This window comes from Microchirus variegatus, assembly GCF_963457635.1.
Source record: "Microchirus variegatus genome assembly, chromosome: 13".
In the NCBI taxonomy this organism is placed as follows: domain Eukaryota; kingdom Metazoa; phylum Chordata; class Actinopteri; order Pleuronectiformes; family Soleidae; genus Microchirus; species Microchirus variegatus.
This window is the reverse complement of record NC_139814.1, coordinates 15909227-15924249: the sequence shown is the minus strand read 5'-3', so window position 1 is coordinate 15924249 and position 15023 is coordinate 15909227. Positions and strand designations below refer to the sequence as shown.

The following is a 15023-nucleotide window of genomic DNA, read 5'->3' as shown; positions in this document are numbered from 1 at the left end:
GCACTGACGGTTTAAATGTTTACATAGATGTTCACACAAAGACATAGTGGTGTTCGTTGTTAGAATGTTTATTCTGGCAGAATCATGTTTTTTTTTTTCGATATTCTTCTAACACTGATTACTGATTTCCACTAGTGCACTGCATTTAGACAATGTTTAAATATTCGTATTCGCGATAATTTACCGATTAGATAGTGAGAGGTGATGAGTGATATAAAAAAAAAGAAAAGAAAGAAAGACGAAAAACAAGAAATAATAAATACAACATTGTTCACATTTACAGTATTTGTTTCGGAATAAGTTGCACACAAAATATACAGTACATGAAGCCATATCAAACTTTTTTTGTTTTTCTTCCTCCTGTGACATGGATTAAGTCTCATCTGCTAGTTAACACGATCAGTGCCTGACTCTTCAAACCGACTAAAAGGATAAACATAGCCAACGTTTCACTGAAGCGTCGAGGAGAAGCACCTTCACAAAGACTTCAGGACAATAAAACAATATATGAGCGAGAGCAAATAAATACACTATTTAATCTAGAACTACGGCAATTAATTATAGTATTGTCAGGACCATAATTATATTAGATTTATGTGATTCATTGATAACATAAAACATCCAGTCAGACATAACTAATACCCTCAATTATACAGTAAACCCCCACGGGGGCCTGGATTCACTTAAAACTCATGATTTAAGTCAATAATAATCCAGATTTACTGTACTGTATCGTGTGCAGTGAACACATTCAGATAGCAGAGGGGCACAATCAATAAAACATTTCTCTTGAGCCACATTTAGCACAACGATTAACAACATTGCGCAACAATCAAATTTAGAGACTCGTTTTTTTTTCCCCCCTTGATGCAGGAGCTGTGAAAAAGTTCAGGAAAACGGTGGTTTTGTGGTCTACGGTTGTAGCCGAGCACTCGTGTGTTAAGATACGTCTACGCGGAGAATAAGTGCGGCATGCTTTGAGTGTGACTTCAACAAGCTGAACGGTATAAAGACATCTGACATATAACCTAAGAAACGGTCGTGTACACTCCTGCACGTAGAGCTCTCACTCATGCTGTAGAGCTCACTGAACGCACGTCAACATTGGTTAGCATGTTCTTAAAAACAAAAACAAAAAACTAAAGACATTCAACTCTGGGCTCCGCCGTGGGAGTCCCTCTGTGTGGTGTCAATGGTACATCGAGATTCCTCTGCTGTGCGTCAGTCTATCTCTTGGGTCTGTCGATGTCATCGATGGCTGCCAGGAGTTTCTGTCGAGCTTTCTTGTTTATATGTGAGCCCAGGCACACGTTGACCAAGTTGGCGAGCTGCTTCATGGAATACTCCTGTTTAAAAAAGCACACACACGGAAACGTCAGTCAAATAAATAAAAGCAGAAGCAGACTGTACGACTGCACTGTTCTGCTGTTGTATATGCAGGGTATGTGTCCGGTGCTGAGCTGCTGTGGAGATTATTTCATACGCTCCAGATTAGGGATGGATATTGGTATCGGTCAGTATTGATTTTGGTTCAATTGTTGCTTCACTATGCACAGAGAGTAAAAATGGAAATAGAGTCAGGTTTGGGCTGTTCTTTGAAATGACTGTATCGGAACAATAACGGTATCGGTAGGTACGGTACTCAAGTTTGTGATATCGGTATTGGTATCGGACACAAAAAGGTGGTGTGGTATTGTCCCAGCCCTACTCCAGATGCTACATGCTCTGTCTGCTGTGAATAGGTGAATAACAAAACTAGACTAGACTAGAAAAGCGCTATATAAATATAAAATATATAAATAAATAAAATACAAATGTTTTTAGGAATATTTCAATTTTACATATTAGGAATATAACTAAAATAACAGGCACAAAACCATTCCATTTTTTAGTACCCTTCCCTTTGGGGTACCAGAGTAACGGTACGGTATACTTCTGCCGGCCGACAAGTAGTTTTTTTTGTTGCAAGGATCACAGGAGTGATCCTAGCGGGAGAAAGATCTAGAGTATAGTGTAGCTATATAGAGTATAGCTCACATATCACATTTATACTTAAGCAACTCCCCTTTCACATTCCTCCAATAGACAAGGGGTCTACCTTTCCAGGCGGTGTTTTCACACCACTTTGTCTAATGTAGGTATTGGGGAGACGACTCCCTGCAGATGTTGTAGGAAGGTGCAAGTTCAGGCTAGACATGCTAATTACACAATATACAATACACAATACACAAAAGGACCAGGTATTCTGTGTTGGGCAGGTATAGGGTGATGGGCAGTCGTAGCTCTGAGACAGAGAAATTTGAATTTACCATTACAAGCTAGACCCACAATAATCAGCCGATTGCGATCTATTGTCATAAGAAGCTTGACTTTTTCTTGTTGAGACAAATGGAAACACACACCGAGCAGAAACCAAAATGTGCTACTGAGCGTTCACCGCTGTTGTCTATTGTGTTGCATGACGTTCGTACACCAGTACGACGTCACACGACGTATCCCGCTGACACAGCCAACAGGCACAGCACACACCCTTGCCTACCAAGTAACGGTGCTGTTCTCAGTCGAAACGCAAGCCTGACCGAGGGCTGTACCGTACCAAACCGATCTGTACCGTGATGGAAACACAGCTATATGGATTATTTACTGTCTCTTTGGCTGTGAAATATGTGGAAAAATGTGCAGGCTTATCAGTAAACGTGTGAGATGAAATGAAAAGCAAGACGTTCCCCCATCGCAGACACGACACACACACACACACGTAACCAGTACGAACCTGGCGTTAGGCCTATTTCACACTAGATGTGTGAGTGGAGTTTTACTGCTGTTTGGCTCGTCTCTCGTTTCATTTCACACGTGTTAACTAATGTGGAACCTGCCTCTAGCCTGGGACTTTTAGTGTAGCAATCAATCTTCTCACAGCACTCTTTCACCGTCTCACCCTGTGATTCTTGATGAATTGCTCCATGTCGTTCTCCGTCAGGTAATAAGCCTTGATGTAGGTCTCCACAAACTCTTTATCAGGGATGGGCCGCAGGTCGGTCAGCTTTTCCAGCTTCATGAGGAACTGCTGGAAGTCCAGCTGCATCAGGGCCCGGCCCTCGTTGCTACATTTCTTCACGTTAGCGTAGCTGCAGAAGAGCACACAGCAGGGGATTAGCATCTTTATTAGCACTCGGTCGTCAGTGCGTGAAGAAGTCATTTTGATTCACACATTTTAATGAAATAATAACAACAACATGAAATTAATGCAATAATGTTAAAAGAATGTTTGGTGGGAAGTTTTCTAAAAACCCTACTCATCCTGGATAGAAACGAAAAATTCAAATTGGGGCGAATGAATGTTCATCAAGTGATCAGAAGAGTCCTGGCTCCTCCAGGCTGCTCTCAAGTGTCCTTGAGCAAGACACTGACTGAACGCTTAACAACTCCTACTGGTGCTGAGTCATCTCTGTGTGTGTGTGTACTTGTTTTTGGCACCTTCTTGGGACCTTTTCTGATATGAACACAGACTTTTTCAGGACCAGGAGTTCTCACGGGGGCCAAAACCTGGTCCTAATAAGGCATAATGTTAATTACTACATTTTAAGGTGAAGACGTGCTTTAAAGTTTAGGCTGAGGTCAAGGTTAGAGCTCCAGAAAATGAATGGAAGTATGGAAACCAGTGTGTGTGTGTGTGTGTGTGCGAATGAGACAAAAGAAACCCAAAGTGATGCACAGACTAAAAGCCACATAAAAGCAGTACATTTACCCTCCTGCGGTTCCCTCTGAATTACCAAATTCATTCAACGTCGTTCCGTGTGATGCGTTTGTCATACGTCGATGTTTATTTGAGTTTAGGAGTAAGTATGAATGCATGGGAGAATGCCAAACCTGTCAAAACCTTGTACTAATGGAAGCAGAAAGAGAAGAGGTCACGAGTCATTCCTATAAGTAAAGCAGACAGAAAGTGCGCTTTATCTTGCTTGCTCCTGATTTATACATTATTTTTTATTTGACATTTATGAAATTCGATTTGTAAATAGCTGAATATGTATTATGTATGTGTATTTTTGTCATTTCATATTACTGTTGTACCATTATTTCATTTATTTGTTCAGTTTTTGTGGTCCTGATTCTAAACTTTGTGTCAAAATGCTGAGACCGATTGTCGAACAGGGCCGATTCCGGTGGTGTTTATCGATCAAATATGTGTCAGAACATCAGTTTTATGCCTTTTATCCAATATTCAGTGTGTGCGTGGGCATGTGTGTGACCGTTGACTACTGGCAGGTCAGTGTCTGACATCTCCACACAGGCAGGTCGGCTCTCCGCACACACTCTGTGTCTCACATTTCAAACTTTTTCTTTCTTGTGTTTCCATTCTGTGCCTCACTCTCTCTCTCTCTCTCTCTGTCTTTTCAGGCCTGCCAGAGTTTGACACAGAGTGCCTGAGCTTTGCCTATTAATGCTCACGCCACCATATTGCCGTGTCTCTGGACGCAGAAATTCCTCCTGCAGCAACAGAGGTTTAAATTTGCCAAACATTGCAAGTCATTTTTAACCTTTCCCCCCCCCCTCTCTAGCAGAAAAGGTTAAAACTTTCTCTTATGCAGGGGACGAAAAGTACTCGTAAACTGTGCAGAGCTGTAAACTCATCCATCTTCCCCTGTGGGTGAAGACAAGTCTTCCACCTCTGCTTTATAAAGTCCAATGTTTCCTGTTCTCCTTTTAACACTCGGAGAGAAATAAACCACAGTTCCTAACGGCTGCCGTCGTCACCTTTACAATTAGCAGTGTGTGTCGGCATCGAGAGTTTCTTATTCCCAATGAAGTGTGTGTTTGTGTGTGTAACCTCGTGATAACTGTCAGCCTCTCACTATGTCACCATTACTCGGCGTCTAACGTCAGTCTGACAACCTACTTCACACACTGACTTACAGACTGTGAGAAAGAAAACAGCGGGGGGGAAGCGGGGTTACAACAGATGCCAAGGGGAGGGTGGAAAAAACACACTGTTGTGATCTTCTGTCACCGATCCTCACCCTGTTGCTTATAAGGCAGAATGTGGTAGATACAACAGCGAGACAGAAATGAACCTGGAAACCCGAGTCTTCAGGTTTCATATGTGCTTTATGTAATTTCCACCACGGTGCCTTCACTGCGTGCTTTGGAAAGACTTTTGCATTTTAAATTTATGATGTGCAGATGTTCAAACTGTGGACTAAACTGAAAAAAAAAAAAAAAAAAAGAGAGTCAAGAAAACCACTCCGTGGGCTTTCTTACACATGGTAGACGTGGTCAACGGTGGGTTTCAAATCTCTTCGATGAAATAAATCACTAGTATTGTTTGGTATCTGTTCATGACGCAGGCTTAGGGACACTATTTATGGCTGTAACCTGAGAGTATAGAAGAGACATTTGCAAATCCGCTCTTAAAACCACAATTTTACAGGTTCTTCACTGCATTTTTAGCTCCGTTGCTTTGCCGTTTTGAGCAATTCATGCATTTCTTTTGTGTACGTCCTTGTTGCCTTCAATGCTGTGTAATTGGGTATCAACTTGAATAACCTTCAGTGGCTGCTGAGGTATCCTACATAAATATTTCATGCACAAAAGTTAAGTGAGGAGTAAGAGGGGTGTATTGCTGAATTAAAAAAAAAAAAGTTTCATACATTCATGAATAAATGCATCCAAATATGTATGGCAACAGGTAAAATTCTCACCGTTGAAAAATACATGGGTGGAAATGATAATTCAAATAACGTTTACAGTGCATCTGACCTTCAGGGCTTTCATTTATTAACAGCCAACCTACATATGCGTGTTTGTATAGATGTAACGACACAGTGTTTCTTGTGTGTGAAAGCTTAGCAAAGAGCAACCTTTCAGCCTGAGTTTCAAGTACTGCAAGCAGGAATAAAAAAGAAAACCCAGAGAAGTTCACCAGGTTCAGTTGCACTTAGAGACCTGCAGCGAAACCCCTGCAGCCTCATAATCGATAACTTTAAACAGAAGACTCTAACCGATATCAGACTATGATATATACTCTTAGCTATGTGAACATATGTCAGTATATCACATTAATAAGGCAGAGCATTGCCTTTATCAACCCTTTAATGAAAGAATTTCAACAGAAGAACAAGGATGGTACCAAATGGACATGGACAAAAGCTAATTTCAATGTATTTTTTTGTCCCAACAGACAAGTTGTACAATTCTAGATGTGAGTCAAACCAATTCTTTGTCACAATTTCATTTAGAAATATGTAATATCAACACACACAAAATGACCGTCATATGTGGGCTGCAAAATCGTTATCTGCTTTGGTTTTGTGTTTCGGTAGCCAAGGTTAAAGTAGCCAAGTTTAGCTAACTAGGTTAGCTATCTCCCCTTCTTGCTCTTTGACATTGTCGGTGGATATTTAACGTATATAATGTTACTCCAGTTAGTTATTGCTGCTCTCACTTTCAATGTCGGTTGGATGCTAATGTGTGAAAATTAACCAAATGTTAAGAAAAATAAAGCAGACAGTTAGACAGTTATGTATGTGGACGTGAAAGTTTTAAATACCGGCAAAGGAGCTAAAGGTCACTGTCGTACATATTTAAAACGAAGCTAGACCGGAAGTTCCAATTAAGGCTGTTTTTAGTGTGTATCTGCGTCATTACCTTGTTTACGAAGCCCTGAAGTTTCGAAACAAACAGTTCTGCCATTGCTGAGAACGCTGTGTTTTATTGTAATCTCGGGCTCAGCGAGAGCTCTGAAAAAACTTGGTCCGGTTACGTAAACAGCCGGTTGCGTACATTGAACCGCAGAAGAAGAATAATGTACGTTGTGGAGGTGTTTCACGAGCGACAGTGTCTTGTGACTCTGGGTCTGACTCCGGGGTCAAAGTCATAAAAGCGACTGAGTCGTGACAAAGCTATTTTTAAACATTGTTAAAACAATGTTTTGATAATGAGTAGCAGTGCATCCACCGTTCCAGAGGGGGGAGCTGCGCTTCTGAGAGCGGGTGTGCTGATTATGACACTTCGGGGTACTGGCCAATCACAAGACAGTTGGGAAGGCTCTACGCTGGCTGGCCAATCACAACACAGTCTGTCTTCTGAGCTGAGGACAGCGTCAGAAAAGAGAGATTTCTCGGCTCGTTTACAGCAACTAGGAGATTTTTGACCATAAAAACAAGTTAATGTATGTAAGTAGACCTCCATAACTAACATATATGTGCAACAGGACCACTCTATGTGAGCTTTAAAATACACGTATATAACCTTTAAATGGGGGAACATTTCACACACAGTTTTTAGCAATAATTTACACAGAAGGTGATAATTAAAAAAAATATATTCATAAATCTGGCCATGATTTCATAAGCGTGACGTCAGGCTGCACAGAAGCCCTTGAAGCTGAAGAGGTGTTTTATGACTCTCTTACCCCTCGACAAGCGTCCTGTTGGCCAGACGGATGCAGTGCTCCCACAAGACGTTGGACACAGGCAGCGGAATGCGCACATGTCTGGAAACATCACTCAGCCTCTTGTTGAATTGCTCAAACTCCTGAGTAAAAATGGAGGAGAAATCCCAAGTTAATTCACCCGAAAGAGAATTTTGAAGCATTATGAAACGCGGGATGAAATAAACTATGCAGATAATTTTTGACAGATGGACGTTTAGGGACATATTAGGTACATTTAACAAACACGAACCTGTGTGCGAGGCAGGGGATTTACTGTACGAACACAGCCCTGCACAACTACAGCCTCAAAGACAGACCGAAAACAGAAAACACACAGTCTCTTTGGTTTCCAAATGGAAGACATGACAAAATAAAAGTCTGAGCACCAGTGGGTTCTTGGATAAGCCAAACTGCAGCTCTGCCAGTCTTAACTTGTAAAACCACACAGGGTTATAAATCAGCCTCATGCTGTGAAAAGCACTTTTCAGTTATTTACACCCTGTGGAGAATAAACAGCATTAAGGTTTGCTGTTAATCTCTCTTTTTTTTATATATATAAATAATAAATGGTGGCATATGTAAATCAGATCAATGAAAGATATATTTTCCCTTCAGGATAAGAGGCCTACAGCAGTCTGGGTCAGGCTTTTCTTTTTATGATTCTGTGGTCTGGACTGAGGGGAAACAAAACATCCCAAAGTGCTGAAAAGACGAAAGCAGGAAGTATGAATCTACCAAGGCCTGAAACAGGCATTAACAAATTATTTGTGAGCTGGTGAAAGCCTTTCTCTGGTTTGGAGACACTCCAAATGATCTCACGTTAAGTTTTTGACGTGAACGAAACCAGTCTCAGGGCATTTACATATTTTGAACATACCATTCCCTCTGAAAGGTTTAATTATGGATTAACTTACAATTTACGGTATGATTTGCTGCTGTATATCAGGGAGAAACTGCAGCACATAAGGACCGTGGTCGTTAATGTGATGAATGTGTCCCATGTAAGGCGTCTGATTTTCCCGCGTGTTGACAAGCGCACACCTGATGCCTTTGCGTCATATTTGATGAAAGTGAACCCGAATTTTAAGGCATACGTGCCCATTAATTTTGCATCTTAGAAAATGATGGGTTATTCATTCACAAACAACAGACTTGATATTTTGTCAATGAAGTCTGCGGCTGCTGCATTTGCTGCCACTTTATATGCAAATCATTGCCATTGTTGAGTACCAGTGATCAACCTGAATTCATGAATAAAATATTCTCCTTTGTGCTGTACAACAAAAATGTAGCACACCCTTTTCAATCAGTGTACACGGCGCCTTCCATATGTACTGTGGGTGTCTGACAAGTTGGCAGAGAAGCCTATTAGCACTCGATGGGGAACGTACATGCTAGTTCTGATACGCGACGTGTCAGTCCATGCGCTGGATCGTTTTGACAGCGTACACATTTCAACCAGCCACTGAGACAGACATTTCCTTTCAGGTAATTTCTGCTCAGAACCAAATTAGTTAGGTTTAAGTACATAGCCAGAGGAGGAGAACGATCCATGAGCCATTCAAAGCCATTTAGCAGATGATTTTTGACTCTGAATATCACATTAATTTTAAAGGGATTTCAGCAACATCTGTGATTTAATAATAATAAAAAAAAGATTTCTAAGCCAAGCTGGTGCACATTGTAAATGAGGATTTGTTGCAGTTTGGTGCTGGTCTGTTCAGGATTTCACACCACAGTGAGCCCTTCAGACCTTTAGTCTGCGAGTGTAAGGGCCTGGGAAACCCAGGCCAAGTGTCTTTCTGCACCATGCAACATTTATGAAGGGATAAGTAGCCAGTATGCATAAAGACATTTCCAATTCTTAAAAAAGTACTTCAGGGACAGGTGAGCTCAAACATCTTTAAACAATGCTAAAACTTGAGGGGGAGATCTGCATTCAGCTCTCCAAATCTCATTCATGTACTAAATTATTCACCCCATCCCAAATAATTGATATTAAAAGTCTATGAATAAATTCCTACTTGTGAGAACCAACCAGGAAGTAAAGAGCTCTACATATAGTCGAAACGCCAGGCACTTCGACAAAAACCTGGGTGCTGTGAATCCCCGTGAGAGCGACTCAAAACAAACACGACCAGAAACACAGCTAAAGCTAAAGTTCCCCCTGTGTAATGGGAACAGAACCAACCAAAACAAAGCGCCTCGCAGCCATGCTGTGTGGTAAAATGGATGTGTCTCCACGAGTTAGTGCTCAATTCATGGAGCATTTGCAAAAAAAAAAAGAAAAAACACTGCTGTCATTAAATATTTGGTTTGTTTTTCTTAGCTGCCCTTCACTGTGGCTAGCACCTTCTTAACTTGACAAGCATTGTATAAAAGAAGACTAGCCATGATGTATCTTGTTTAACAGCCCTGTGGTGGGCATGTGAAATTCCCTAGAACTTTAAAAGGTCAGTGTTTAAGATTTAGGAGTGTATCATTGCTTTTAAAAGAAAATACTTTGGTTTTAGGGCTTAAAAATAAGTATTTTCTATATACTTTAGAGAAGGGCCTTGCTTTACGGAAGCTGCCATGTTTCTATAAGAGTCTGAAGAGACAAACCAGGAAGCTCACTCTGCAAACATCTGGTATGCAAAGACCACGTTCCTGGATACGCTTGGGAAAAAGGGGTGAGTGGAGGAGTCTGCCGTTTGTCTCACTATTAGATGTTACACAACTTATCATCGAAAAACTCCAAACTTTCATGATATCAAGACTACGCTATATCCTTGGAATCTGGTGGCCAAGGAAGATTAGTAATCAAGATCTACTCGAGTGATCAGGCCAGGAACTGGTGGAAGTCACCATGAGAAGAAGGAAATGGAGATGGATAGGCCACACCCTACGAAAGCCTCCTGTATCCATCACTAGATCTGGCCTTGAGTGGAATCCTCAAGGGAAGAGAAGGCGAGGAAGGCCACGGCTGCCTTGGAGGAGAGGTGTCAACAAGGACTTAACTAGAGCCAACACCTCATGGCAAGAGGTGAAGAAGACCTCACTGAGACTTCACTGAGGCCCTATGCTCCCAGACAGGTGAAGAGGATTAAGTCAAGTGAGTCAATTATTACAAACTGGACATTTAAAAAGTGTTCTGTTCCCTTAAAACAGTTCTGTTCCTGTAAAAAAAATGAATAGTCTTGTGTCTCCTTACTGCACCAATCTGCAGTAAATTATTAGCAGTCATCTGAATTTCAAGTGAAATGTTACCTTCAAAAGGACGTCCACATAAACATTGTGCTGTGACATTATCTCCCTGATGTCCCATTTCACTCCAGCCATCAAGAGTAACATTTGCTCGTAGTCGATGGCTTTGGCGGCCACAATCCAGTATATGGGTTTCCGCAGTTCACTGGCTGTAGAAACCGTCTGAGGGTAAAAAAAACAAAACAAAAAAAAAACAAGACAGAGCCGATGTTGTCATTGTGTCTCTCTGAACATGATGTAAGCAGGAAACAGAGGCAGACATAAAGTCAAAAGTCTCTCTTCAGGGAGACATGTTTCTCCGAGTCGCAAGGAGTCGTCTATTGCACAAAAATCACAAGACGTGACATTCATTTGATGCTAGCGGGAAAACAGCCATCCCTGTACACATGCACATTTCAAAATGTCAAATGAATATGAGCAACATACAACTTCTTGTTTGCTCAGAGTGCAGGGTTGAATGCCGGGCTGCAGTGCTACTGTACATATTGATTTGTGTTGAGGGAGAAAATCAAGGACAACTCAAAGGCAATATATATTATTTACCGTATAAATTAAATTAATAACTGTCCTTTTTTTTTTTTTTTTATCTTATCTTAACGTCCCATAGCTGACTGAGATTTACAATGAGTTTAACCATTAGATTTTTAGGTGGATGTGTGCGATGTTGTCTACAATACCTGAGAATAAAACTGTTGCAGGAAAGGCTTCTTGGCTGCAGGCATCATTGTGTCCAGGTGGGACTGGAGGGACTCAAACTGTTCTGCCAAAAACACACTGTGAAGAAAACAAAGTTGTCAGAAGCCGATAAAGCTCAGCCCAGCGGAGGCATCATAACGTGTTGAAGAATGTTTGTAACATAAAAGAAGACAAATGCTCTCCTGATGTTTCTTTTTTTTCCAGGAGTGATTCGTCTACTCCTACGAGTTACTTCTGACAGAATTCTGGTTTGAGGATAGTTTCAGTATTCGAGGGCTGCGACTTAATGCTCCTATTATTCTATTATGAATTGATGATCAATTATCAAAGCAATTAATTTAGAAATGGTTTCAGCCCAAGATGTTCCAGTGTAGATGTGCTGAGGTCAGACTTTTGAGTTTTAAGCATGATTATAGCACGATCTCACAGATGTAGGGTGTCAGGACCCGTCGTCCACAAAAAATCAATAGTTTCTACCATTTAATGTGTCTGGCGAACGGCAATCTAGAATGGATCTGAGACACCTTACAACCTCCTGACAAACTCTTACAACTTGTTTCGTCGCGTGAGTGACGTTGACCAATGAGAGCCAAAAAAAAAAAAGAGGCTCTGCATGTGCAGAAGGAACAAAAGGGCCAAATGGCGAAGGACATGAGGACTGATGAAACATGAGGATTGATGAAACTGCCCTCAAACTGCCAATAAAACAAATTTGCAGCACCACAAACGTCAGCCCTAAAAATGAGTTTTATCATCATCACGAGTGAACTGAATCCTTACAACCGTCAAAGCTGAACTAATTCAGAACACCCAGGGTATTTATTTTTTTTGCTGTTTAGATTCCGATATTAAATCTGGCATTCGTGTTCACAGATGTCCAACCTCCAACGATGCTCACTTCACTTGCCCCAAGTGTTTTCTGTAAACTGCAAATGCTGCAGTGTTCTTGAAACGTTCTCTCGCTATAATTACGTCCTTTTCAAACAAGCAGATGCAGCCGTTTATTTCCCACAAAGCATCGCGCGTGTCAAACAAATAAAGCAACAGTAATGATATTGAGATACCAATTATGCTTGAAAAAATACTGAGACCAAGCAAAGCAGTGAAGAAACAAAACACAGGGAGAGGGGAAAAAAAATCAATAAGGACCGACCTAATAGCCCAGTTCCTCTGTGAGTCCAGCACTGACTAAATAAAGACCTCCCAACTCAGACTGAATGATGCCTCTGACATGTTAGCGTGCACTTAATGAAAACTGAGGAAGCAGGTTTGAGTGGGCTGAAGTTCACGGCTCAGTTTAACAAGGATGAGTGCTTCAGTACTGCGCGGCTCACAGAGCAATCTCTTTACAAGTCAACAGCAGTGTGAATGATGGGACAGTCCAATCTAGGGGGGGGGGGGGGGGTGACCAGTTTAGATAAACAACAATTTGTTTCCACAGAAAAGAAAAAATCTGAGTTACAAGACCCTTGACACCAATATCAATATTTGAGAGTGAAAACCTAATCATGAGTTATGAGTCCAGAGTACATGCCATTAATTTTTTCTTGGGACCAGTTCATTTGTCATTGTTGTCATTTGTGCAGTACACTAGTATTAAAATTAGGTGTTATTCTGAGGATAAAAGGACTCATATTATACCCTATTTCTACAAGTTAACCTAGTTCCCTGGTGTCCTAATGAACATGTCTGTGACATGCTTTGGTCAAAATACCTTAAGGATGAAGCACCACAGCAGTTCAATCACCCTGCCAAAACAGCCCTGTTCAGAACGCTTGCTTTTGAGTGCCTGTCTCTTTAAATGCAAATGAGACACAGGAAACTACATGAGTGTCACTGAGTCTCCAGTTAGCAGCTTGAAAAGAGATAATTTGCTGATCCTATATAAAATGTATCCACTGGACACGTAAATCCTCTGAGGCTGGAAGTTTGTGTGGAACTCTGTGCTGCACTGTGCGGACAAAAATAGAGCACCCTGCCCTCACCTGCACTTTTTTTAGGGACAAAGCGAAGCTCCGCGAGACAACAATTCAAGGAATGTCTCATTGTGACGTAGCAATAAGTGCGGAAGTCAACATTGCGTGTTTTATCTCCTGTACTTAGACTGAGGCGGACCACAAAAACATGAGTGAGTCATCTTTTTTCACACTTTGCCGACTCATAGGGTAGTATTAAAATGATTAAAAATTACATTTTGCATAATATGCCCCCTTTAAACAAACATATGGTTAATTATAGGGGACTAATTGGTATGAACCACAAGTCCAGCACAGTGTCCCTCTCTGCGGTGTTCCACAGTTGGACGTCATTTATTCCATGTGCTTTTACATCATGTGTTAAATTCATACATAATGTATAGAGCCCTTAATCTGAAAGCACTACATAAACACAGCCAGCCCCAACCACTGAGCCCCGTGCACCGCTGTTCCTTTCACGGAACAGAGAAAATCACATTAAGGTTAGCGGGCACAGATTGTGTTAACACACAGCAACACAGTGCAGTTCAGAGAAGAAAACGCAGGCCCTGGAGTTCACACTTATCTGATCACACATGTGTGAATACACCACTTGAACAACAGCTGGAAGGACAAACATCCAACTGGACTGAGCTCTCGTCTTTGATTTTTGCTCTGGGCTCGCTTTATGGTGAACAACAGTTCTTATTCTTTCCAAGATGATGCTTAAAATGGCACCTCCTGGAGGTTCAGTAATGATACTGACAGCTAATGTTCATGCAGTTCTGTCGTCAATAAAGTCAATGTCCTGTCTGCAAAAAAGCAACGCGCAACAGCCGCTGGACTCAAGCTCTTTGATTTTCTGTATTTTTTTGGGGGGATGTTTGGTTATTTTAAAACATAAAATCACCACTCAGGATCCAAGAGTTTTATCAGCACTGATTATAGTTTAACCTAATGAATTAATCAGGGTGCTTTTGTGCACCGTGCAGTCGTGGCAGGGTGAAATGAGAACAACTGCACCGACAAGACTAAACTAAACTGAGACTAATTATAAGAGATGATTCCAAATTTACATTTTTAGGAAGAGAGGCTATGAATTATCTTTGGGGATAAAAGTGCAGCTACTTCAATAACGTTTTCATTCACTCGTCGTCTACTGCTCTCTCCTCCATGTGCTGGAGCCAATCCCAGCTGACTGAAGGTGAAAGGCAGGGTACACACACCCGACAGGTTGCCAGTCCATGGCGGGGCCAACACACAGAGACAAAACAACCGTTCACTTTCACACTCTTCACTTTCAATTAACCTCTACATGTTTTTGGACCGTGTGAGGAAGCCGGAGAACCTGGAGCGAGTCCACATGCACACAGGGACATAAAAACTTCACAAAGAAAGGCCTTTGGTTGGACATGGTTTCCAAACTGGTGACCTTCTTGCTGTGAGGCAACGATGCTAGCCACTGCCCCACTGTAGGGCCTACAATTTAATGTTTCCCACTTTGTTAATTTATGAAGCTTTATTGATGTGAATGATGAATGCAACTGTTCAAAAAGTTTGGGGTCGCTAAAAATGGCCTTATTTTTTAAGGAAAAACTATTTTTTTTTCAATGAATACAACATTAAATGAATAAGAAATACACTCTATACATTGTTATTGTGGTAAACGTCTATTCTAGCTGTAAACGTCT

General features: G+C 41.3%; 1 protein-coding gene across 2 annotated transcripts in view; it reads right to left on the bottom strand.

Annotated features, from left to right (window-relative positions):
* Nucleotides 1-206: 206 nt before the first annotated feature.
* The window catches only part of vps50 (VPS50 subunit of EARP/GARPII complex), a 109048-nt gene continuing 94231 nt past the window's right edge, over nucleotides 207-15023 (bottom strand). For both annotated transcript variants that reach the window (XM_083899252.1, XM_083899253.1), the window contains 5 exons: nucleotides 11359-11455; nucleotides 10685-10843; nucleotides 7415-7536; nucleotides 2939-3128; nucleotides 207-1346 (listed from right to left, as the gene is read on the bottom strand). In XM_083899252.1, the coding sequence (XP_083755378.1) occupies nucleotides 1227-1346; nucleotides 2939-3128; nucleotides 7415-7536; nucleotides 10685-10843; nucleotides 11359-11455 (688 nt within the window). In that variant the 3' untranslated portion in view covers nucleotides 207-1226. The remainder of the gene's footprint in view (nucleotides 1347-2938; nucleotides 3129-7414; nucleotides 7537-10684; nucleotides 10844-11358; nucleotides 11456-15023) is intronic.